The sequence below is a fragment of the Anabrus simplex genome, chromosome 4 (assembly GCF_040414725.1).
Source record: "Anabrus simplex isolate iqAnaSimp1 chromosome 4, ASM4041472v1, whole genome shotgun sequence".
In the NCBI taxonomy this organism is placed as follows: Eukaryota; Metazoa; Arthropoda; class Insecta; order Orthoptera; family Tettigoniidae; genus Anabrus; species Anabrus simplex.
In genome coordinates, this window is record NC_090268.1 from 359,235,750 (window position 1) to 359,262,111 (window position 26,362).

Below are 26,362 nucleotides of genomic sequence, written 5' to 3' on the forward strand. Positions count from 1 at the left end.
CTGCAAAGGAAGCAGTACTTTTACATCCAAGACCTGTTAATGTACCTACTAAAGATATTTGTTCTCAGCTACGTTGAACCATCTTGGTGTCCTGGGAATCGGAGTGGCTAGCTATCCGAACTCCCAGCAAGCTGAGAGTAATTAATGAGACAACTACCATGTGGCAGTCCTCTTTCCAGCCTTCACGGAGAGAGGCCATAGTATTGTGTAAGCTGAGGATAGGTCGTGGATGATCTATGCACTCTTGCACTCTTATCTCCCAAAGAGGGAAGACCCCCCCCCCCCAGTGTGTTCTTGTGGTGCCGACTTAACCATGGCCCTCAGCCTCACAGAGTGCGCCTCTCTCTCTCTGAAATAAGACGGAGCCTCGGCCTGCAGGAAATACTCTAACACATATTAGCTGATGATGCGACTACTGCTGATCTCGTCATCTGCTTTATCTGTGATAGTGGATTATTCAAGGAAATGCAAATTACAAATGTACTTTTACTCAGGGAACATTCATCAGTAATTTTTTGGCCTAATTCAATAATTTTTTGTTTTATTTTGTACTTTATTTCTAAATTCCTTTGTTGAATATATATTTTTATTTTAAACTAGCAAATGTACCCGTGCTTCGCTACGGTATTCTACATTGTATATGGATATTGAAGTAAATTACTGTACATGAAGTGAATAAGATTTTTAAAACTGTTTGTCTCTTGACGTTACCAGAGAAAGAGCATAGGTAGGTCTGCAGACGTTGTTTCCAATGTAAAGTGCGAGTTGAGGAGTTGTGATGATAATGACAGGTCCTCTTGTCTACTGCAATTCACTATGCGTAACGTCAGTCACATTTTGATGGGTAAATTTTTTTATAATCGGTGGCACCCTGGCAAGGGGGCACCTATTCCTAATGATAAAGAGAATCAGCTAAAAGAGTTTTGAAAAATGCATGCTCCCTTGCTGTCTGCTAGTCAAATCAAGAAGGGAATTATACATTACAATTGTACACAGGCGTTGGAGGAGTTCCCCATTCCTACTGTCAGTTAAAGTCGATGTGGGGAGTACTGATTACAACAGCAGACGCCCTCCAGCTGACAGTCACTATTGATTTGTAAAGTATTAATTACAATGTCAGACACACCCCCTTCTAGATCGCTACAAATGAACTTCAATGAATAAACGTAGATCGACATACGGAAGTGTATGCATGTTCACCTACATTTACAGAATATCTGCTGCTAAACGGTGCATGATATCGAAAAGCGGATTGTACAGTAAGACACATCTGACCTCATATTTCCTCATATCTCATCAATTTAAAGGTATGATTGAGCAGAAACGTTGAATAGGGTGAAATTTGTGTAAGATTTTCACACAGTGAATTACTTTTGAGACAGCTTCAAACATAGAATTTGGCTCACATATGGCTACTGGGTGGGCCAATATTCGTGTAGAAGTTGATGATCCCGTCTTTCCTATAAGTGAATCAAACCATCAATTATATGTGTACTAAGTGGAAAATTTAGGTAAATCCAGAAATACAGCCAAATTTAATGTACAAAAATGCTATAATTTTGCCAAATTTCAATTTTCTAACTTGTCTGGGAGATTGTGCTGCCATCTTCATATGGGGGAGGGGGTTAAAAATTAGGACTTTCAGGAAACTTTTAAGCCCATGAAACCTATAAGTTCTGGATAAATATCACCGACTGTGTTCTTATGCAGATTTGAAACTCCCAGCATTTCCCCCTCAGAGAATTTTGAGAATTTTAGATTTTTCTAGGGATCCTGAGGTCATCAGATTGTCTGGTACCAAGTTTTAAGTTTCTAAGATGCCTAGAATGGTCTCATTAAATCACGTCTGTTTTCATTTTAATGCCTGAATATATATATATGTAGTACAGTATATATAGATCGCTCCAAACTGACTTCCATTCATTAATACAGATTATATTTCACCCGCTTCCCTAGTGGTTCTAGGGGCGTCTTACTCCCAAAGTATGTTTTCCAGGTAGTAAGTCATACTTGAAAGTCACACTGGAACATACACACGTCCACTATCTCGGTCATTTTTGACAATTTATTTTCTAACCTTATCACTCCCTATGCCGAAGGGGGCTGAGGTTGGACTTTAAAAATCCGGAATGTTACTATTCATCTCAAAGACTCGGAAAACTATGGACTCTGCAGTATATTCAAATATTTTTATATCTCACTCACCACTTCCCCCACCCTAAATGGGGCTAAACATTGATTTTAAAAAAATTGGGTGTGTTAGTATTCATCTCAGCGACCCCGATAACTATGGATTCGACACTATTTTCAATTATTTTTAAGTTCAATCCCCTCGCCCCCACCACAAAGGGGGATGAACTTGGACTTATAAAATATCCGGAGTCTCACTATTCATCTCAGCGACCCTGACAACTATGGATTCGACACTATTTTTTATTATTTGTATATATCACTCTCCCATCGCCCCCACCACGAAGGGGGCTGAACTCGGACTTTAAAAAATTCTGGAGTATCGCTATTCGTCTCAGCGACCCCAGAAAGTATGCATTTGACACTACTTTCGATGATTTTTACAGTATATCCCCTAGACCCCCGCCCTTAAGCGTTCCTGGGGTGTCCTACCTCCAAGTGGTTTGTCTCCTCATACTAAAAATCCGAAGTGTACATTCACCTCGGCGTTTCCTAAAACTATGTATTTGACACTATTTTTGATTAATTTTATATATCACTCCCCCCTCGCCCCCCACCCCAAAGGGGGATAAACTTGGACTTATAAAATATCCAGTTTCTCAATATTCATCTCAGTGATGCCGACAACTATGGATTCAAAATTATTTTAGATTATTTTTATGTATCACTCTCCCATCACCCCCCCCCCCCTCCAAGAAGGGGGCTGATCTGAGACTTTTAAAAATTCCGGAGTGTCACTATTCATCTCAGCGACCCCAAAAAGTATGGATTCGACACTACTTTCGATTAATTTTATATCTCAGCCTCCTCGCCCTGCCTGACCCTAAGGGTTCCTGGGGTGTATTACCCCCACGTGGTTTGTCTCCTGATACTAAAAATCTGTTGTGTCACTATTCATCACAGCGACCCAGAAAACTATGGACTCGACACTATTTTCTATTATTTTTATATATAACCCCCAATCGCCCCCACCCCGAAGGGGGCTGAACTTGGACGTTAAACAATTCCGGAGTGTCACTATTTATTTCAGCAAGCCCGAAAAGTATGGATTTGACACTACTTTCGATGATTTTTATATATCAGCCCCCTCGCCCCCTGACTCTAAGGGTTCCTGGGGTGTATTACCCCCACGTGATTTGTCTCCTGATACTAAAAATCTGTTGTCACTATTCATCGCAGGGACCCAGAAAACTATGGACTCGACACTATTTTCTATTATTTTTATATATTACCACCCATCACCCCCATACCGAAGGGGCTGAACTTGGACATTAAAAAATTCTGGAGTGTCACTATTTATTTCAACGAGCCCGAAAAGTATGAATTTGGCACTACTTTCGATGATTTTAATATCTCACCCCCTCGCCCCCCTTCCCCTAAGGGTTCCTGGGCTGTCTTACCCTCACGTGGTTTGTCTCCTGATACTAAAAATTCGGAGTGTACAATTCAACCTCGACAACCCCAAAAACTATGTATTCGACACTATTTTCGTTTAATTTTATATATCACTCCACCCTCGCCCCCCACCCCAAAAGGGCTGAACTTGGACTTTTAAAAAATCCGGAGTGTCACTATTCATCTCAGCGACCCCGAAAAGTATGGATTCGACACTATTTTCGTTAATTTGTATATCTGACCCCCTGACCCCCTGACCGTAAAGGTTCCTGGGCTGTCTTACCCCCACGTGTTTTGTTTCCTAATACTAAAAATTCGGAGTGTACAATTCAACCTCGGCGACCCTGAAAACTATGTATTTGACACTATTTTCGTCTAATTTTATATATCACTCCCCCCTCGCCCCCTATTTTTAAAAAATCGGGAATGTCACTATTTATCTCAGTGACCCCGAAAACTGTGGATTTAACACTTTTTTCAATTTTTTTATACCTTGCCCCCCCTGACCCCCACTCCTAAGGGAGCTACGGATGGCTTACCCCCACAGTGCTCGTCTCCGGATAGTAAATCATACGTTTACTAAGTTTGGTTGAAATTGCTTGAGTGGTTTAGGAGGAGATGTGTCATTTACACACACACATACATACATACATACATACATACATACATACATACATACATACATACATACATACATACATACATACATATATTTTTATAAATAGTAAGTAAGATAAGATAAGATTTCTTTTTCACTAATTTGTTCAGAGAGGATGATTACCTAGTTGTACTTCCTCTTAAAACAAAAATCACCACCGTCACCACCTTTGTGGGAAACTGTAGGTTTCTGGGTGCCTGACAAAACATGAACAGCCCTACAAAAATCTTTTTCTTTACACATCCTGGTCAATATCTCCTCAGTTTGTATTCTGTGTACCCAGCTGATATGAAGCATGCTGCAGTATACCCACATTTCAATTGCTTCTAGTCTTTTCATGGTGGTTTTTGTCATGCAATTCTAACTGCAGCTAGAATGTTAGTTCTCTGCCACAGAGCACTTGATATAGGCCTGTAAATGCTGCACTGGGAATGGTCCCAGTGCTCATTGACAACATTGCCTAAGTATGTGATCTTCTCAACCCTTTGTACTGGCTCACCTTTGAGCCAAAGACCAGGACCTGTATGACAGGTCCCTTGCTCAAAAACATGTATTTTGTCTTCTTTGTGTTAAGTTTAGTCCAAGGTTTTCATATGCCTCCGCTGCTTTTCATAAGACCTGCTGCAGGTTCTTCACACTGTTGGCTGTAAGGACAGTGTCATCAGCATATCTGATGTTGATAACTGTAACTCCATTCACTGTGTCTTTAATTAGTATGTAATAATTTACCCAAAAATCAGTATGTAATAATTTTTTGAAACTGTACCCATGAAAATTTTTAGATTTTTATGTCACACACCATTAGCATATGAACCAAAAATCAAATACAGAAAACTAGAGATGACAACAAAAACATATAATGGTGATTGATACAATGACAGGAGTATGAAGAAAGAACAAGAAATCAAGAACAAACATGAAAACACAAAGGGTCAAAGACAAACTATACATGTTTTTATGTATTACTGTCTTCATTCAGTGAAGAGCTCTCTTCTCATCTAACCCTGTTCTTCTGATATATTTCTTCTCAGTCCACAATAAAATCATTTCTAATTCCCAGCTTAATTATTGTGGTTGCATCCATGCTCATTCAGGTGTGACTGACAAATCTTTTGAGATGTTGGAAGTATGGGTTAAGAAAAAAAGCTCACCAAACACTGGTAAAAGGAAAGAGTTAAGAATTTTAAGAAGGTATATAAAAGTGCTAGAAGACAGTAACACCAGCATACACAAATCTCCTCCCCAGCTAATATTTCTCTGTCAAACCCCACTGTCGGCTGCCCTGAAGATGGTTTTCCATGATTTCCCATTTTCATACCAGGCAAATGCTGGGGCTGTACCTTAATTAAGGCCACTGCCGCTTCCCTCCCATTCCTACGCATTTCCTATCCCATCGCCGCCAAAAGACCTACCTGTGTCGGTGCGACATATAGCAAATAGCAAAATATATATATTTCTCTGCTTATAAATATGTATTACTTATTGTAAATATTATACTGAATTCTTAAAAATATCATGAGTTGGATTGGGTTCAGCTGTTAGATGTTCTTATGAAGCACACAGACAGATTTGTTTTAACTGTATTAATATAGTTATTACAGCCCAGTGTATGAATAGTTGTGGACTAATAACAATAATACAGAGCGAGTTAGGTACGCGGTTCAAGTCACTTAGCTGTGAGCTTGCTTGTGGGAGTTGGCTGGTGTGAACACCACTGTCAGCACCCCTGAAGATAGTTTCCCATGATTTCCCATTTTCACACCAAGTAAAAGCTGGGGCTCTACCTTAATTAAGACCATGGCTACTACCTTCCCAAGCCTACCCCTTTCCCATCCTTGCATCATCAAAAACCTGTGATGTACAACATATTAGCTTGACGTAAAACCACTAGCAAAAAAAAAAAAAAATTCTTGCTTCTCAAAACACGCACACACATACACACACAGTGTTGTAAGGCGAAATTACACAAGATCATTCAACAGAGGGCGTCACACATCTTCAGTTACCTTTATAAAGTTGCTACTCTAAATTGGCTGATATGCCTTACCACAACTACCATACTACTCTATCATCCAACTTCCACTTATTTTCATCAGGCCCAGTGACCTCAATGTTTGGCTCTTTTAGAAAACAGTATTATTTTCTTTCCTCCAAACTAGTCATTTCAATGCTGACAGAAGACAATTGATGAAACTTTAATAAATGAATGATCAAGTTAGAGAAAGAGAGAGGAATAAGAAAGGAACACATATAAAAGGATGAACACAATGGCATGTCAGTGTGGGAAGAGGGAGTAACAGAAATAGGAGATGATGACTAACATAGAAACAGAAAAGGACAAGGATAATCTCCAGATCTTCATACACTGCCATTTTCATCTTCAAACAGACATGATCTCTCCTAATCAATCCCAGTTCTAAAACCATCTCTTCCAACACTGACCTGCCATTGAGTTTGTCCTATTATATGTGTTCTTTCTTATTTCTCTCTCTCCCTCCCTCCCTCCCTCCCTCCCTCTGACTTGATTTAACATTTGTTTGTCCCTATTTTATACTTATATAATAAATGGATGATTATGATGATAACTCATAAAAAATATAGGTATACTTATAGGCCTGTATTCATTTCTCTAATAGAAACTTTTAGGTTCATGAAGAAATAATTAGTTCTCTTATTATTCTTAATTTCCTCTACAAGCTCTTTCAGCAACTTGAATAAGTTTTTGAATGATAATCTAACAAAAGATTTATCAGTCATGTACATTAACACAAATACTACTTCACTATACACTAAATATTTTCTCAGTGAGAAAATGCTAGGTTTAGAAAAAAATTATTAATTTGGCTTAACTATCCTGTGTTACATAACTTTTATCCATTTTCTTAAGATATGTTAGTTTCTTTTACTTACAAATTTGATGTTTCAAAATTGTACTCTTGTTTTTGGTCATAGGCAGCCCTGAGAATTTAAGATTCACTTGGATGATCAGCAATTGGTCAGACTGTTCGCAGACTTGTGGAGGTAATGGCATTCAAGTAAGTAACATCAATATTGGATACCAATATACCTGTATATTGTACTTTATTAGTAATTTAATTAATATTTTTGAAATGATAAAGCTACATTACTGTTACATAAATGCAGTATGAACAGTTGGCTAAAACTGTAATCAGAAAGGAAAATGGATGATTCATGAATCATTCGCAACTGATAAAAATCTGTGATCATCTTAGTCATAGTGGTGTGTGGTGTGGGTTTCTGTAGTTAATCATGGTCAATGGATGAGTAGCCTACTCATAAGTGATCCTGAGAGTATGATGAACCCGAGGTTGTTTCCAAAATCCTCCCATGATTTCTTTTTGTACCTTACAATTAATTGTTTTACTTCATTTCCTTCCGTTTTACTTACTGTCCCCAATCTACATCAGTTCCTGTTTTAATCCAACTTTGATATACAAGCCACTCTGCTGTCACCATTCCACCAAGACATGTACCTTTTCCCATCTTTCACACCCTTCTTTTAGGCATTCCCTTGCCTTTTCAGCTAAAGCATCCTTGTATGTTATTCAGTCTGTTTCCTTACCTTGAACCTGCTTATTGCCCATTAGGCAGCAGAGAAACCTTTCTGGACTGTAATAGAGGATCTTAGAAAGGAAGGAAAAAGGGAAATATACAGCATTTTTTTATAAATCAGGTTAATTATTTGTAGATTCTTGGAAATCTCTGGACAGATCGTTTGTCCAACCCTTGTCCTGTTTCTCTACAGAGTCAGGTGTGAGGTGAGATGAATCTGTCATGGTGGATTTTTATGACCAGATGCCCTTCCTGATGTCAACCTCATCAGAGGAGTTAATGAGGTGAAATGAATGACGTGATATATGATAGTAGGAAGAAAGAGGGTGAAACCCGGTGCCGGCACATAGCCTCCTCCTGTCAAATAGCTCAAGGCTTAACGTCGACGTCCGACAGATGAATCACCTTCAACAGTGTTATATACCCTCACTCCATATGAGCACTGTGGAATTTAATCCAGCCTTTTGCCATGCAATCTAGCAATTAGAAATTGTATACCACCACCTCTTCTACCCTGCCAGCCAACATTCTAATGCTGAAAATGTTTTCGACCAACGGGACTCGAACCGGCTAAGCACAGTGTCAGACCATTTACTCTTTAATGCCTTAACGATCATGGCCACCAGATGGGCTGGACAAATGAAGGAAATATTTTGAAAATATTATAAATGTAATAGGAAATCTTTCTGATTAAGTCATGGTCAACAGAGTTCATTGTGAGGGTGGAAATGAAATTATGCTCAAAGAGGTGGAGATGATGGTAAGTAAACCACAAGAATAGATGGTCTTAGACCTGAAATTGTGAAATAGTAGGAAGGCAAGGATGAAATGAATTCATAGAGTAATAGGATTAGCATGGAATATACTTGAGTACTTTCTGACTGTAGGTATGCAGTAATTATACCAATCTTCAAGCAAGGGACCAGGAAGTGTTAAAACATCTGCCCAGGTATTTCTTTGATCAGTATTATTAGCCAAGGTTCTCACAGGCATGTTAGGAAAGAGAATGTGATGAATGGTGGAGAATAAGTTGGATGAACACCTTTATGTTTTCAGATAAAAGATTTTGTCAGTTGAAAGTGAATTGATTTATTAGGAATTGCCTTACTACAGAACCGCATTTCATTAAATGAATTCTGTTACAGACAAGAGCAGCTCACTGTATGGTTCAACTGCACAACAACACTCAACATGTGGACAAGAATCTTTGTGATGATGCAGGATTGTCACCTCCACTTACTATCCAAAAATGTGGACTGGATGACTGTCCACAGTGGGTAGCTAGCTCTTGGTCTTCTTGTGAAGATTCCCGCTGCTTCACTTGGAATACTGGTACTCATTTAAAATATGACTTGAAAAGTTCAGAAACATTTTATTTCCTAGTCAAAATGTTGATAAAATATTCATAAAATTCAGAGAAAGATGGAGGTAATGAAAATGTAACAGTAAAGCAAGGCATTTCTAATTATAGTCAAGAATTCCTTGAAAGTGCAGTTTATCTTATTTAGTCTTTTCATTATTCTATCTCCCTATTATATTATATTTCATATACTCCAAATGATCAGTGGCTTTGACAATATAAATTTAACAAATATCATGATGTATAAAAATAAAGGGCAAACAGTTTGTGACCTTGAGGCTCAATAGTATGAATAAATATTACAATTAAAAATTATCCTCTAAATAATCATCAACCAAACAAAACTTAAGGCTATTAATATGACAGTATAAAACATACTGAATTTAAACAAACACAGGTCTACCTAAGCAGTACAAATGATGCAAAGAAAATACATACGTTTTAGTAACTTTTTATTATAATCAAAATTGAAGTCTTAAATAATGTGTCTAGATCTTCTTCTTCTTCTTCTTTTTCCATTCCATTTTCCAGACTCTCTCTCGGTAAGGTAGCGTACCAAAGCCCTCCTACTTGCTCGATCTTTACACCACTCCTGTTCTAGCACTATATTGCTATCAACTCCTCTAGTTTCAATACAGTCCGTTACTGAACTGCTCCATCTCTTTCTAGGCCATCCCCTGGGCCTCTTCACAGTCATTGTATCCATGAATGTTCTCTTTGGAATTCTCTCCCCTGGAATTCTCATCATGTGTCTAAACTATTTCAGCTTTGGTTTGTGAGTCTTTTCTTGAAGTTTACGAACTCCTACTCCTCTTAATTCCTCATTTCATATTCTATCTTATCATGTCTTTCCTTGTATGCTACTCAAAACCCTAATTTCAGCTGCTTGGATCTTACTTTGGTGTCACTTAATCCGGTCCATACTGCTGAAGCATATATCAATATAGGTCTAAATAGGATGAGTGTAAAACTTTCTTGCACTTCATTGACACAACTTCGTTCCATCAATGTCTCTCACTCACTAGTAGAAACTTGCAGAACATATAAGACGACATTCTCAACAATGGGGAATTGTTGTATATATATATATATAGTTCCTGCTGCCATTTCGTGGTGAATACATAATTGTGTAAATTTTATTTTCTATTAATTAAACCACCTATTCAAAAACTCTTTTGTCTAATCCAATAGCCCTCATTTTCATCAGTAATTTCCCATGATCTACTCAATCAAAAGCCTTGGATAGGTCAATAATGATATAGTATATTAAAATCCTGAATTTAAAATATCTGGTGTATCTTGCTGGAATCTTACAAGTTGAGCTTCACTGGAAAAACCTTTCATTAACCCTAACTGCCTTCTATCAAACCAGTTAGTAATTTTGCAAACATGTCTAATATAATCCAAAAGAACATTTTCCCAGAGCTTACAAACAACACATGTCAAGCTGACTGGCCTGTAATTATCTGCTTTATGTCTGTCACCCTTTCGCTTGTACATTGGAACTGCTATTGCAACTTTCCATTCATTTACTATTGCTCCTTCATGTAAACAGTAATCAAATAAGTATTTCAGATATGACACTGTATCCCAACCCATAGCCTTTAATTTATCCCCAGAAATCTTATCATTCCCAGCTGCCTTTCTAGCTTTCAACTTTTGTATCTTTTTATAAATATTTTTATTATTATAGGTAAATTTCAATAATTTGCCAGTATTAGTTGCCAAGGATGATATCCAACTACTTTTATATACTGCTGACTGAATACTTCTGCGTTCTGAAAGTCCTCACATATACATTTCTCTTGTTCATTAATGGTCCCTGGCATGTCCCTCATTAAATCTGTTTCTGCCTTAAAGTATCTATACATATCTTTCCATTGCTCCTTAAAATTCATATGGCTGCCAATTATGTTTGCCATCATGTTATCCTTAGCTGACTTTTTCACTAAATTCAATTTTCTAGTAAGCTCCTTCAGTCTCTCCTTACTCCTGCAACCATGCCTAACTCTATCTCTTTCTAATCTGCACATCCTGAATATCTTTATTTCCCTGTTATAATATAATGGTCTTTACCATTCCTTACCACTTTTAAAGGTACATGCCTGTTCTCACATTCCTCAACAATTTCATTAAACCCATCCCATAGGCTGATTACATTCTTATTTACCATTTTTCATTGATATATTTTATCTTTTTTTTAATTTCTTCATACCTCTCTTATCAACCATATGGTATTATCTATAAAGCTCATCTGAGTACTTCATTGTTCTTCACTTCTTACCAGGCTGAGTGACTCAGTTAGTAGAGAACTAGATTTTTGAGCGAAAGGCAGCTAGTTCAATCCTGACTCAGTCTGGTGGTAAATGAAAGTGCTTAAATATGTCAGTGTTATGTTGGTAGATTTATGGAAATCTAAATTAATTGCAAACATTCTCTAAGTACATTTTGTGTGCCTCTATCTTATACTGTAGTAGTAGAAGGGTACAGGGAAAGGACATCCCCTATACTGTCAAGAGGTGTCTTCACAGTGACTTCAATTCCTAGAATGTCTTCTCTAATATCTACATGAACACTTCTTTGACTTTCATACAGTTCAAAATTGTAGTACACTGGAATGCGTTCTCATGAGGACATGAGGACAAGGTGGTAACAGGAAATATGAAAGTAAACAGCCTTAACAATGCAAGATGCAGCTATGGCTTTGTGACAGCTTTGTACATCTTGCAAACAGTGAGATTCTGAAATTTGGCATGAGGAGAAGATTCATATACACTACATTGCCATTAATGATCGGACACCTGTAGTTATTGGCTTAACTGGAGCTGCAATGGAATCACCATGACACAGGTCCATCTGTCGCTGCTATCACAGCCTTTACCCTCATTAGATAACTTTCCATTAAGTTTTAGTGGGTGTCTGGTGGTATTTTCTTCCATTCCTCCTGCAATCTGGTGAACAATTCTGTAGCCATTTTGAGACAGTCTGATCTGGCTGTCAACCAGCACTGTAACTCATTCCAAAGATGGTCAGTGAGTTTGACTCAGGGCTTTGGGTCAGCGTTTCACTTTCATTCACTCCCATTTTGATAAACCGCATGGTTGTGGTATTCGCTTTATGAACGGGTGCATTGCCATGTTGAAAATGAAAAGATCCAGTTCCAAATTGTTGCCACTGGGTGGGTAGCATAGAATTGTCCAATATAACCTGATAGGCTTTGGCATTCACGGTTCAAGGAACTAAAACCAGTGGACTAAGACCAAACTACTAAAAACAGGCCCATACTATAACGCCTCCTCTGCCAAATTTCACAGAACAATGCACTCTGGTAACACTCATTTGACATAGATGTCCATCACATGTAGCATGATTTGGTTTATGTGCTGCAGGTGAAATCTAAGTGCAAATATGTCCTGGTGAATGGTATGATTACCATGTCCCTTTCAGCCTCACTAAGCTCCTGTAGCATTGTATTTCGCGGACATTTCTACCGACTACTCACAGCTCCTTGTATAGGCTCACAACATGGTAAAAGTTATGTATGGGATCAGTCTACTTTACTTTCAGGATGTGTCTGTTCATTAATGGTAATGTAGTATATATCATTTTCATAAACACATACATACAAACATACACAGACATTCATATAAAATGGTGCTGACTAAGTTTAAGCTTCTACTGAATCACTTACCTTAAGGCCATGTACAATAGAATAAAATGACAATGTATTGCAGCAACTATCAAACCTATCTTTCTCTAGTAGCTTCCTATGAATTTTAATTTGTGTTCTCCTAGTTATGTGTACTTTTTTACCATTTCTTCCTTTATGTAATGATTTTTCTTCAGTTTGTTTCTTAAATTAAATTATAGGAAATATTGCTTGTGTTTTGTTCACCAATGTTTATAAATGATTATACTCCTTCTATATGTTGATGAAGCCATGCAGCGGCGGGAAGTAAGCTGTCAGCTAAGTAATGGTACCAGCATAGAATCTCACCACTGCAGCGAAGCTGAGAAGCCTCCACAACGCCAAGAGTGCTACAACGATAAATGCAAAGGCACGTGGAAAGTGGGTGAATGGTCTGAGGTCAGTTTAATAATTCAGATTTTATAGGACTTAATTGGTAGTATATATTGGTAGATGTCAAGCATTCATGCAATAATCTGCTTCAGTTAAATGTCTAAAAATTATAGTTTAATCAAGTGGTCTAAAATATAATTCTGATCAAATTCCTACATCAGGTCATTTCTTTCTTACATTTAGTGTTTGACAAACTGTATGTGATCTTGCTAGCCTTTTGGATTCATGCAGTATCTATTTGCATGATATATGAAAGGTAGGTTGGTTAGAGAAATGTGCCTTGTTTATAAATACCATGCAACTAGCTTTATTTATTTATTTATTTATTTTATTTATTTATTTATTTATTTATTTATTTATTTATTTATAAGCGAACAATGTGGTTTCCATTGCCTTCTTTAAAATGAGAAGAGTTATTTATTTTTTAAACTTCATATTATAGTTACTGGCAGGTTGAATTGCTTGGACGTTAAAAGCGCTGGCTTTCTGAGCTTAAGTTGGTATGTTTGATGTAGGCTCAGTCCAGTGGTACCTAAATATTCTATATACTCAAAGTCACTGTCCGACTCGTTGGCTGAATGGTCAGCGTACTGGCCTCCGGTTCCGAGGGTCCCGGGTTCAATTCCAGCCGGGTCGGGGATTATAATCGCTTCTGATTAATTTTTCTGGCTCGGGGACTGGGTATTTGTGTCTGTCCCAACACTGTCCTCTTCATATTCAGACAACATACCACACTACCAACTACCAAAAAAACACACTATAGTGATTACATCTCTCCATATAGGGTTGATGTCAGGAAGAACGACAGATGGTATGGTAAAGAATGGAGGAAAGAGGTAAAAGGAGAACCATTGAGAGCCATACTGGATCATTTAAAGACGGGTGTAAGGAGGCTGACATATTGAATTACAAGAAATGTCCTGAAGTTTTTTTTCTGGAAAGACAGTGGAGACGGTCCTCCTTGTCCTTGTAGGGTGTCCCATTTTTTCAGGTTGTGCTGTAAAACAGCCACTGCTAGTATTTAGATATAACACGAGATAAGATCCAAAAGTTAGGGGACTTGACATGTAGTTCCAGACAGTGAATACTGTACTTTAAAAGACTGATACACAATCACCTTCAAGGTGTCCGACTCAATGGCTGAATGATACTGGCCTTCGGTTCAGAGAGTTCCGGGTTCGATTCCCGGCCGGGTCGGTGATTTTAACCTTCATAGGTTAATTCCAATGGCTCGGGGGCTGGGTGTTTATGCTGTTCCCAACATCCTTGCAACTCACACACCACACATAACACTATCCTCCACCACAATAACGCGCAGTTACCTACACATGGCAGATGCCGCTCAGCCTCATCGGAGGGTCTGCCTTATAAGGGCTGCACTCGGCTAGAAATAGCCACATGAAATTATTATCTTCAAGGTCATTTTCTTGGATGACTATAAACTTATGCCAGCATAGATAAAACTTCTGGAAGCACTACTGAAAGCCATCTTTTGCGTCCTCCCAAAATTACTCCTGCAATGATACTTTCTCCTCTGTATTGCTGATGCAAAGTCCCTTCAGATGTTCATTCATCCTTAGAAAGAACTAAGGCTAAGTCAAGTGAATAAACAGGATGTTAAAACACATAAAATGCCTGTCCTGTACCCTATCCTACAAGGAAAGAAGCTTTCTAACACTGGCATTCTTGTTGTCAGCTTCTTCAAAACTTATTTACATTACAGTATATTGCTCTCAATATGGCCATATGCATAGCCATACAGGCCATGAATGCCCTTGGAGGAGTGGAAGGTAAAGGCTTCCTTTATCCATAACCTCAGCCCTAAGTGGGTTAGAGTGGTTAGCTCCCCTTTCTCTCCCCAGAAATAACCTGGTACTCCTTTTTGGTGTAGACTGAGAGAACCACAGGATCATGTGGCTGCTCCAGAAGAGGAAATGTTATTTCTTAAATTTTTCGGTTTTCCAATGGGGATTTGAATCCACGTCTTTCAAGGTGAACCTATGAACATCTTCATCATCTCGGCTAAGTGACCCTTTATCTTCCATAGATTCCATACAAATTACCAGGTAGTGATAGCATTATAAGATGTGTTAGTATCAGTAATATTCACTTCAATTTGTTGGCTAATTGTTTCCTCGAGGAGTTTTTGCCACTCTATTAATGTACAATAAAGCTTCTCCTCTGATTATTCTTTTATTCTAAAAATTGTACAAAATATCTTGAGAAGAATTTCAATTTTGTAATCCCTCAACTTCTTGTGTTTTACTAGAAAACATGCATGTCACCTATGGCCTCACTCTCTGGAAGAAAGTACAGACAAATTATATTACATTATACTTTATAGCGTACTACCATACTGTACCCTTGCTTACCAATTGTCAACATCTGCCTCTGCTCTTGTAAATGTAGATTCTTCTGTTCTCAGGGGTTCTGGGTTCTTCAGTCACTTGTTGACATGAATTGGCAGGTGGCATAAGGAAATCTAATTATTACTTTAAATAAAATTCAAGAAGTAGGCTAAAATGGATTTATTATTAAAAATATTAATACTAAGTTCAATAGATATGAAGCATAAAATAAAAAAAATTGACATTAACGAAACAGCCGACAGAAATTTGATCTAAATGTGGATAAAAATGAAGACCTCAGAAAAATTAGTTTTATTGTTATTGAGTTAAGTTAATGTAAATTGCCATTACCATAATAGAATTCAATAACAAAAAAGTATGAAAAGGGGAAAACCTGAAAATTACTATCGGATTTCAAGTAACACAAGTCGATTCACTTGGTCCGTGAAGATTCAATTTCTTTAACTAAGGTTATCCACCAATTATAAAATACCATGTAGGATATCATCAGCCACCGAATGGACCCTTAATCAAACATAAACAACCTCCAGATATAATAATATTCAGGAAACTCAGTCGTCAAAATTTACCCGTGTTTCGCTCCAGTGCGGCATGGGATCATCATTTGGATACCGCATCTTCCCAAGACACTGGTCGGCTAACACGCCGCTAGCAACACCACTGCAAGCTATACATGTAATAAGCACAATGCAGTGCTGACGTACCAGGGGAGAATTGCGTCTCCACTTGCCATATATGCCCTCCTCATGCTCATCCTCTGGATATCCTCTGGATATCAGGAAACTCAATACTCTATGTAGAGTACTACCATAATGCACCCTTGCTTACCGACTGTCAACATCTGTCTCTAGCTCTTGTAAATATAGATTCTTCTGTTCTCAGGGGTTCTGGGTTCTTCAGTCACTTGTTGACATGAATCGGCGGGTGGCATAAGGAAATCCTCATGGAGGGCACATATAGCAAGTACAAATGCAATTCTCCCCTAGTACGTCAGCACTGCATTGTGCTTATCACTTAAATTCCACTCTGCCTATTTTCTCATATATATTCCAGTGATTTTGCTTTCTTCACATTCGACTCCATTGGCTTCAACATAACTAATCGACCTCAGGTAGTTTCTCGAAAGGCCTCACATGACCTGTGTTAACTTCACATATTACATTTAACATCATGGCTTATTTCACATTCTTAGAACTTCTCACTGTCCCGTAGAACATATAGCACGACACTAATTCCAACTACAAATTTTAGATGATGAAAGGTTTAACTAATAATGATAAAAAGAACAATTTTCCCAACGCTCATATAAATTCTCATACTACAAAACTGCGAACTATACCTATCTTTACCCCATACCTTCAAAAATAAATTTTACAACTCTTAACTGAAAATCTGAGATTTAGACATCGGACCTCATACACAATATTTCTGCAAATAGCCACACAAGCACCATCTTGCCTCACAAAGTGCTCAGTTATTTATGTAAACAAACAAACAAAACAACAAACAACAAGACATCGGCTTGAAACTTCGACCATTTTTTTATTGAAACATACCGATGCAGAATACACTTGTTTGTTGAATGGTGGACGCCATCAGGTGAGGCAGTTCACTTGTGCTTATGACACTTACCCTGTCATTTCACTATACATGGACAACATATCAAAAATTCTCCTCTCACTTTATATACACTAATAATTCACACTTGTATTTTACAACTTACAAATATATACCGATACTTTCTTTATTACAATAGAAACAAAATATTTTCTTCTATGATGCAGTTGTGTATGTCCATCACTTTTCTTATATTTTTACTTGGAATTTCGCAACATATACGGTATTTAATTTTACACTTCTTAATATTCTTCTCTGTTACTTGAAAACAGACTGGGCTCTTAGCCTGCACCTAGGATTAATATCTTATGGTTGACAAAGGAGACTTAGAATTATTGCAAAAACCAGACAGATAAGTTAGCACTTTTAAATATTCTTCTCTGTTACTTGAAAGCAGATTGGGCTCTTAGCCTGCACCCAGGATTAGTATCACCACTTTCACCAACACTCCATATGATTTTTTTTTCACTTCCGCACAATTATTATGGATCATAGGCGAACACAGATCCTAACTCATAAACTGCAGGCAGTGGACTGAATGGCTGCTGTTCTAAGGTCCCTTTATACACCCAATTTTTGCGTGAGGAGTGACAACATTTATTGCATAACATTTGCCAACTTTGTCGTCCTGGAGGTCTCATGTCTGTTATTAGTATCCATAATGATGAGAAAAATTCGAGGATTATGTATTTTCTGATTTTCAAATTTTAATTTGCCTCTAAAAGGTCAAAAATGCTGAAGCGTGGGGCAGATAAATAATTTTCTCCCACTATGGTGACATACACATGTGGCTTTGGATCTTCCCATGGCCTAGCACAATATTTCCATCTTTGGCCAGGAGAGAATTGATAACATGATCATTCCTTCCAATTTACTGGGCATTCCACTGTACCAATCCAAGTATTAATTTACATCCTGATAATCATTGTATTTTAGATATTAGCCACGGGTACACTCAAATTCATCCTAAATTCTCCCCTAGAATCTTATAAATCTGGATTCATTTCCTGCCCAAAGAGATTACAATCCAACTTCAAAGCTCTTGTCTCATGTATATGAAAAATGAAGAAGGCACAAGTAATGATGTAAAAAAAAGGATGCTCCTTTCCAACAATGTATCTCACGGCTATGCTGGCTAGTTTTTGATGACTGTGAATGAATGAATGATTTTATTTAATTGTTACAGTATGTATTCAAAATGTGTACCACCACATGCCACACATTGTTCATAACGTTTCTGAAGATTATTGAACATGTTGATGAACAAAGGTTGCTGTAAGGATACAAAAAAGTTGATGTTATCTTCTCACATAATTCGCTAATATTTATAGGTAGGTCATCTGCCTCAAAACCTGGTTCTTTCAGCATGTCCCATACGTAGGCATTTGGGGTCATGAGATCCGGGAAATAGGGTGGGAACAGAAATAGAGTTCTATGAAAAATTAGGCAATCTCCAAAGTGCTGTTGCAGAAGGGTAAGTCACTCCCATGTGGTGTAGGCTTAGCTCCTTGTTGTATCCATTGTCATTGGAGGGATAAGTTTCTGGCACAACAAAAGTGGCACAAATCTCACACAAATGAAGTAATAAGGAGGTCTCTGTAGACTGCCTGGTTCACTGTGTATGGATTCTATGCAGCATCCTCGACAAAATAAGGGCCAAACATTTTACGGCCGGGCACAGCACACCCAGTATACTAACCTAAATTAAAATATAAAATTTCAACTAATTCAATACTATGTAATGTAATCTTACAGATTTCTTAATTAACAAATTATATATTTTTTAATGTATCTGTTTTGGCTCTTTGAGCCTTGTCAGCATTGTAAAGGACATAATTATATAAGCATGCATTATTAATCTATGAAGTCTGTTTGAGATAATTTTACATAAAATATGTAGTTAAAATCTAATACAGTAAATTATGATGACAGCAAAATCTTGTTAATAAAAATTGACTCCATCTACTGTAGTCTGTTTCATAAGTAATAAACTTGATATAATATTGCTGTTGTCTCGTATATCTCATACGAATTTCATTTCTTGTAAAATATACTAACCTGTGCTGTGTAGTGGTTTCTGTGTAATGACATCAGGCCATTTAAACCCTAAGAAATGAGTTGTTTTTTGGTTGATGTAGCCATCATGGTGAATATGGTTTTCATCTGAAGAAATCTGGATCCTCATACACCATGGGGAACACTCAGCTTGCTCATTCCTTTCTGTTAGAAGCTGAGCAACTTGAATACAGTATGCAAATCCACCCAACTCTTTAAATATCTGTCAAATAGACGTATCAATCAAACGAAGTTTCATTGTTAACTGTGCTTTGGGGATTGTAACACCTGTTGGAGAGGTCATCCTTGATTCTTGTTTGTAATAATAATAATAATAATAATAATAATAATAATAATAATAATAATAATAATAATAATAATAATAATAATAATAATAATAATAATAATAATAATAATAATAATAATAATAATAATAATAATAATAATAATAATAATAATAATAATAATAATAATAATAATAATAATAATAATAATAATATCAATAATAACAATAATAATAATAATAATAATAATAATAATAATAATAATAATAATAATAATAATAATAATAATACTTTATTAACGGTAATACCATTTTACATAACAGTAGAGAAGAATAAACAAAACAAAACAAAACACACTAAAAAGAAAGTTCAATGGAGTATAAGGTCATCCTTGATTCTTGTTTGTGGTGACAATTTTTCAGCATCCTGTTGTTCCCTTCATTGACATCAGACTGATCCTGTATGACAGAACTTGTCAATGATAGCTAACATTATTCTGTTATTTGGTGCTTCGCGTACCGTTCTTTAACGTGAAGCGAACTCGGCCTATTGTAACGCCATATGACAGCTAACATTATTCTGTTATTTGGTGCTTCGTGTACCGTTCTTTAACGTGAAGCGAACTCGGCCTATTGTAACGCCGTATGACAGCTAACATTGTTCTGTTATTTGGTGCTCCTCATACCGTTCTTTAACGTGAAGCAAAGTCAGCCCATTGTGATGTTGTATGACCATAAATGATGTTCCACGATAAGCACCTTCTCCTCTGTTGTTAGAAACATAATTGCAGAAATCGATACAACACTGAATTGACAATATGTCTTAACTATTACCGTATATGTACAATAAATAATATTTCATTGCTAGGGCAATGTGGACAGCAGATGGGCAATAATTTTAGTGTTGTTTGTTTTGCTGAATACCGTATATCATAAACATTGTCACATAAGCTTGATAGATAAGGAGTGATGATGTAGGCATTAAACTACAATATCTCAGACATCAAGCAGTCATAAGTCTGTGTAATAATATTGAGAAAAACATACTCCTGTATTCCACAGCAGAGGTTCAACTTTAATAAATCTTCTTCATTCGCATTAATGTAACTCCGCAAAAGCTGCAAAGCTGACAACACAGGTAAGTTCACACCTCTTGAAAATAACGGTTGAAAATTTTGTTTTGTATAGTATTTGTTATATTATGATATGCAATGTACAAATATAGCATTAATCTCTGAGCAGAGGACGCATAGTTCCCATACATCTAGGATTTATAGCCCTATTATAATAACCTTGCTATGAATAGAAAATATAAACTTTTTAATCTTTAATATCTACTATGAATTTCTTTTAATTTTCCACATGTTTGCTTCATTAGTGCAAGAAAGGGATGAGGATAGCATGTAGAAAACTAAACACAAAATAAAAATATATTAGCTAGATCATTCACAAACATCTTCAAGAACTTCCTTAAACAAACCAACTTTCTTAATTTACTTCATAGAACATGCCTCTTTCACTCGCTTTCATTCAAACATGTATCCGGTGTAGAGAAATAGTGTATTAAAATATTGTAGGTCACACTTTCATACACATTTTCTCCATTAAATTGGTAAGTTTTTGATGCCATCCTGATAGAAAGAAAGGAGTTGTGTGTGGAGCCACTTGCGCACAAACTCGTCCACACACGCATCATCATTGAACCGCTATCGTAGATCTTGTTCGAGTGATCCAAACAAATGGTAGTTGCAGGGAGATAAATCTGGACTGTACGGAGTGTGTTCCACAGGTGTCCAGTGAATTTCCTCTAGTTTTTCGTGTGTTAAAGCAGCAGTATTCTTTATCAAGGTGTCTGTTAAACTACTATTAAGTTCTCAATCCGAGGTAATAAGTTTCCCCAGGCAGCTAAAACCAACTATGCATGTGGTCACTGTGCCTTCTCTGACATTGTCATTCCATCCCCAGGCTCCCACAAGCCACAACGATGTTGTAACATCCGGAATATATCTTTAGCCGGGCTATCAGATGAATTAAGATACGAGGGCAGATCAAATATTGCATTGTCATGGAGAAGAATTACGTTTTGGATCGGTTGCCAGCATCACTTGTTGCTATACGCAGCTTTGGCTTCATCCAAAGGGTAACAGTAATAGGCTGCATTAATTTGTTTGTGAAGAAAATCCACTAGCAAAACGCTCGCGGAGTCCCAGAAAAAGGTTGCAAAGCACCTTTCCAGCAGATGGGTGTGTTTTGGCCTTGATTGGACCTGCTTCGTCTTTTTGCCGCCACTCCATGCATGCTTGCTTTGACTCTGGGGTGTATTGATGCACCCAAGTTTCATCACAAGTCACAATACAATGCAAGAAATCCTCTCCCTCCTCATAGCAAGGCAGGAGTCTCTGACAAACTTCCTGGCGTAAAGCTTTTCGTTCCTGGTTGAAGAGACGAGGAACCCACCTGGCAGACAATTTTCTGAAATGGCGTTCATCTTGGATGATGGTTTGAACACTTCTGTAACTTATTTCTACGGCTAAAACAATTTGCAAAATTTTTATTCACCGATCTTCACCAATAATTTCACTAATGGCAACAATGCTGTCTGCAGTAATGCTTGTCTGTGGTCTCCTATCATGAGGTTAATTTTCCACAGCTTCTCTTCCTGCCACAAATTTTTTAGCCCACTGATACACTTGAGTCAGCAAACATGTTTCTTCCCCAAACTGTGCGTGGAGCGGTCTCAAAATTTCGGAAGGTTTGGTGCCCTCTTTTGAGAGAAATTTGATAATGATGCATTGCTCAACAAGCGTGTGCACCTCTTGCTCACTCATAGCATACCGAAGCAGCAAGCAGCTCTCCACTGTCGTTCGTGGATGCAAACCCCTTCTCCAGACACACCCACCAACATCCTGGTAAACTCCGTCTCAGAATTATTACTAACAGCAGCGGTAAATTCAAATCCCATTTATATTTGATCCACCTTTGTAGTTAGTATAACTTGGGGAATCCTGTATTTCATTGTCTGACCTGCTAATATGAGTATAATAGACATCCAAGAATTGCTGACTTTGTAACCTTCCTCTAAATTCATGTTGTTCAGGTATTTCTTTATTTATCTTTCTCTTGGATTCAAAGAGATTGTATATTATTTACCTTGAACTGATATTAATATTACTATGATCAATGATATCTCCCCGAAGTTTTTCAATCTAGTGGTCAAGTGAAAATTTACTTTCACAATGTGATGTTCCAGAAAACCTAGTAATGTTTAATATGAGATATTGAAAGCCTAACTGATCCATCCTAATAAAATTAAAAAATGTTTGTAATAAAAAAAAAAAAAAGATTCCACAAGGCTAGCCTACATTTTATTGATTTGGTGTGGATACATATTTGTATATATCTAGGAATAGTGAAATGAAATGGCGTATGGCTTTTAGTGCCGGGAGTGTCCGAGGACATGTTCGGCTCGCCAGGTGCAGGTCTTTTGATTTGACACCCATAGGTGACCTGCGCGTCGTAATGAGGATGAAATTATGATGAAGACAAAACATACACCCAGCCCCAGTGCCAGTGAAATTAACCAATGATGGTTAAAATTCCGACCCTGCCGGGAATCGAACCTGGGACCCCTGTGACCAAAGGCCAGCACGCTAACCATTTAGCCATGGAGCCGGACTCTAGGAATAGTAATAATATGAAATGAAGGATTAGAAAAAGAGGTCAGCAATAGAAAGTAGAATCTTAACAAAGTTAATTATCAGCTTGCTTGGTTCATCACCAGTAAATAAGAGGTAAAGGGAAGAAGAAAGATGGATTAAGATAGTTTAAAGTTCCCACTCTGCTATATGAAATTGAAACTTTGTTGAAAAATCATCAAAATAGGATTAATGATGTGATAGTAGATTTTTAGAGAGAGCAGTTGGAAAGACCAAAAGAAATTGAATCATAAATGGCATCATTAAACGCCAACTCCTGCTGGAATCCTCTATAGAAATAACCCAGAGAAGGGCACTAAAGTGGAACAGCCATATAACTAGAAGTGATGCACATGCTTCCATTTTCATACTCTGTGTCATTATTTTGCTCCTTACAGTTAAAATGTGGTTATGTATAGCTTCAAAAAGGATTGGCTTATATGAATCAGTGTTGATAATCAATCCTGTGTGAAAGTTTCAATTAAGAGTTCTGAGAAGCAGTTTTAAAAATGTAGATAAGCTATCACTGTTCTATTGAAGATCTTTGGAGAAGTGGAATGTAAAGGCTTCCCCTATTTGTAACCTCAGAACTACACTGGCAGAAAATTAAGTACCAACATCCAGAAGACATCAATTGAGAAGAATGCAATTTAGGCTAAACAATTGTCCAGGTAACATACGAGGGCTGGAAATAAAGTAGTGGCAACTTAGTCCAGACACTCCCAGGCGCAAATAGGATATGGGAGCAGTCAGGTGGTGCTGTTGTAGATGTGACAGGCATCCAGTTGGGAGTGTTGTTGCTGTGTGGCGTTGAAGTGAAGAGTGTCGATTTCACCACTCTAAAGCATGTTTTCAAAAGGTGGTCAGCAATCATGGATTAAAATCGAGGTTGCCCATGGCAAAAATACATCAGAATGTTATGGAGGATTATGTGAAGCCTGTGGAGGGAATGCATTACTGTACGGGATGGTTGCACAGTGGGTCAAGGCGTTTCGTGCAGATTGGAATGAGACTGCAGATTTGCACCACACAGGTCAGCCGTCCATTCTTCAAGATCAGATTGACATCGTGCGTGGTCTCGTTTCCATACAACATCGATGGACTCTCCGGGAATTATCCGTAGAGGTTGGTCTCAGTCATTAAACGGTGTGGCACATACTGATAAAATGTCTTAACATGAGGAAAACTGCATCCCGTTGGGTTCCACATCGACTCGCCAACATACAGAAATGGCACCAGTATGCACTGGCCGGCATCCACCTGGACAGATACCACAACGAAGGAGACGCATTTCTGTAGCATACTGTTGCCATTGATAAATAATTTCATGTGGCTATTTCTAGCCAAGTGCAGCCCTTGTAAGGCAGATCCTCCGATGAGGGTGGGCGGCATCTGCCATGTGTAGGTAACTGCGTGTTATTGTGGGGGAGGGTAGTGTTGTGTGTGGTGTGTGAGTTGCAGGGATGTTGGGGACAGCACAAATACCCAGCCCCCCGGGTCATTGGAATTAACCAATGAAGGTTAAAATCCCCGACCCAGCCGGGAATCGAACCCGGGACCCTCTGAACCGAAGGCCAGTACGCTGACCATTCAGCAAACGAGTCGGTTGCCATTGATGAGACATGGGCACGAGCCTACGTGCCTGAATTAAAGCATCAGTCGAGTTAATGGCATCACCCAGATTCACCACGTCCACAGAAATGTCTATAGGAACCGTTCGGGTGAAGCTTATGATGATTGTGGCATACAACTATGAGGGTGTTATTTTTATGCATACTGTACCTGAGGGTCAAACAGTCAATAGTGACTATTATTGCCAATTTCTGGAGTGACATCTGCATCCGGCTATATGGCGCAAATGTCCACGTTTATTTCAAGAGGACCATCTTATTATGTTGCATGACAATGCACATTATCATGTCGCAAACAATGTCAAGCTCTTATTGCAACAATGGCATTGAGAGGTCTTGGAAACCCCTCTGTACTCACCAGACATGAGTCCTTGTGACTTTGACCTGTTTCTAAAGGTGAAGGAACTCCTTCATGGTCACCGATTTCCTGACGTGCCATCTGTACTCCACGCATTAGGGCGTACCATTGCCAGTGGTCCCCTATGGCTTCCTGACATTTGGTAAAAGGTAATAGACTTTGCGTGTGACTACATTAAAGGAATGTAATGCAGTTGTACTTTTTAGTTCATTAAATATTGTGTTCTATCAATATTGCCACTAATTTATTTACAAACCTTGTATTAGTATTTGATTGAAGTTTCCAGGTCACACGTTCAGATATGTGTGAGAAAACATGCGACATCTTGCTACATTAATAATTGCTGTAATTGCCACGATTTTGAATGCAAGCAAGCAAACATGCATACGTTGCATCGTACAGGTGCCGTATGTCCTTTTTGTAGGTTGGAGTTCATGCCTGTTGGACTTGGTCAGTTAAACCAGCAACGGTTAATGCTGGTATTGGATGATGCTAGATTTGTCACCCCATAATGTCCCATACGTAGTTAATGGGTGAAAGGTCTGGTGACTTGCAGGCCAAGGCAACTGCCCAACACTCTGTACAGCACAATGGATGACAGCAGTGATATCGGATGAGCGTTATGCTGTTGAAAACACCTCATTGAATATTGCGAATGAATGGCAGCACAACTGGTTCAACCACCAGTCTGATGTCAAATCCACTGTCTAGGTTCTTGAGACAATGACGAGAGTGCTCTTGCTGTCAAAGGAATTCACACCCCAGATCATAACTCCTGGTGTAGGTCCATTGTATTGACACCACAGACAGCTTGGTTTCAAGTGCTCACCTGGCCTCCTCCTTACCAATCTACAGCCATTACTGGCACCAAGACAGAAATGGCTCTCTTACGAGAAAACAACAGATCTCCACTCTGCCCTCCAATGAGCTCTAACTTAACCCCATTGAAGTTGCAGATGGCAATGATTCAGAGTTAGTGGCACGAACGCTACAAGACGACTCGCTCGGAACTGTCCCTCAAGTAATACCAATTAGTTGGTCCGTTATTGGACATTATAAATTTTCCAGCTAACTCATTCCTGGTTGCCAGCATTTCA

At 38.0% G+C, this 26,362-nt stretch overlaps 1 protein-coding gene across 1 annotated transcript in view; it reads left to right on the plus strand.

Annotated features, from left to right (window-relative positions):
* Positions 1-26,362, plus strand: part of nolo (no long nerve cord) — a 556,440-nt gene that overhangs the window by 463,355 nt on the left and 66,723 nt on the right. Inside the window, exons 19-21 of the mRNA XM_068227411.1 lie at positions 7,196-7,278; positions 8,962-9,148; positions 13,115-13,263. Coding sequence (XP_068083512.1) covers positions 7,196-7,278; positions 8,962-9,148; positions 13,115-13,263 — 419 coding nt within the window. The remainder of the gene's footprint in view (positions 1-7,195; positions 7,279-8,961; positions 9,149-13,114; positions 13,264-26,362) is intronic.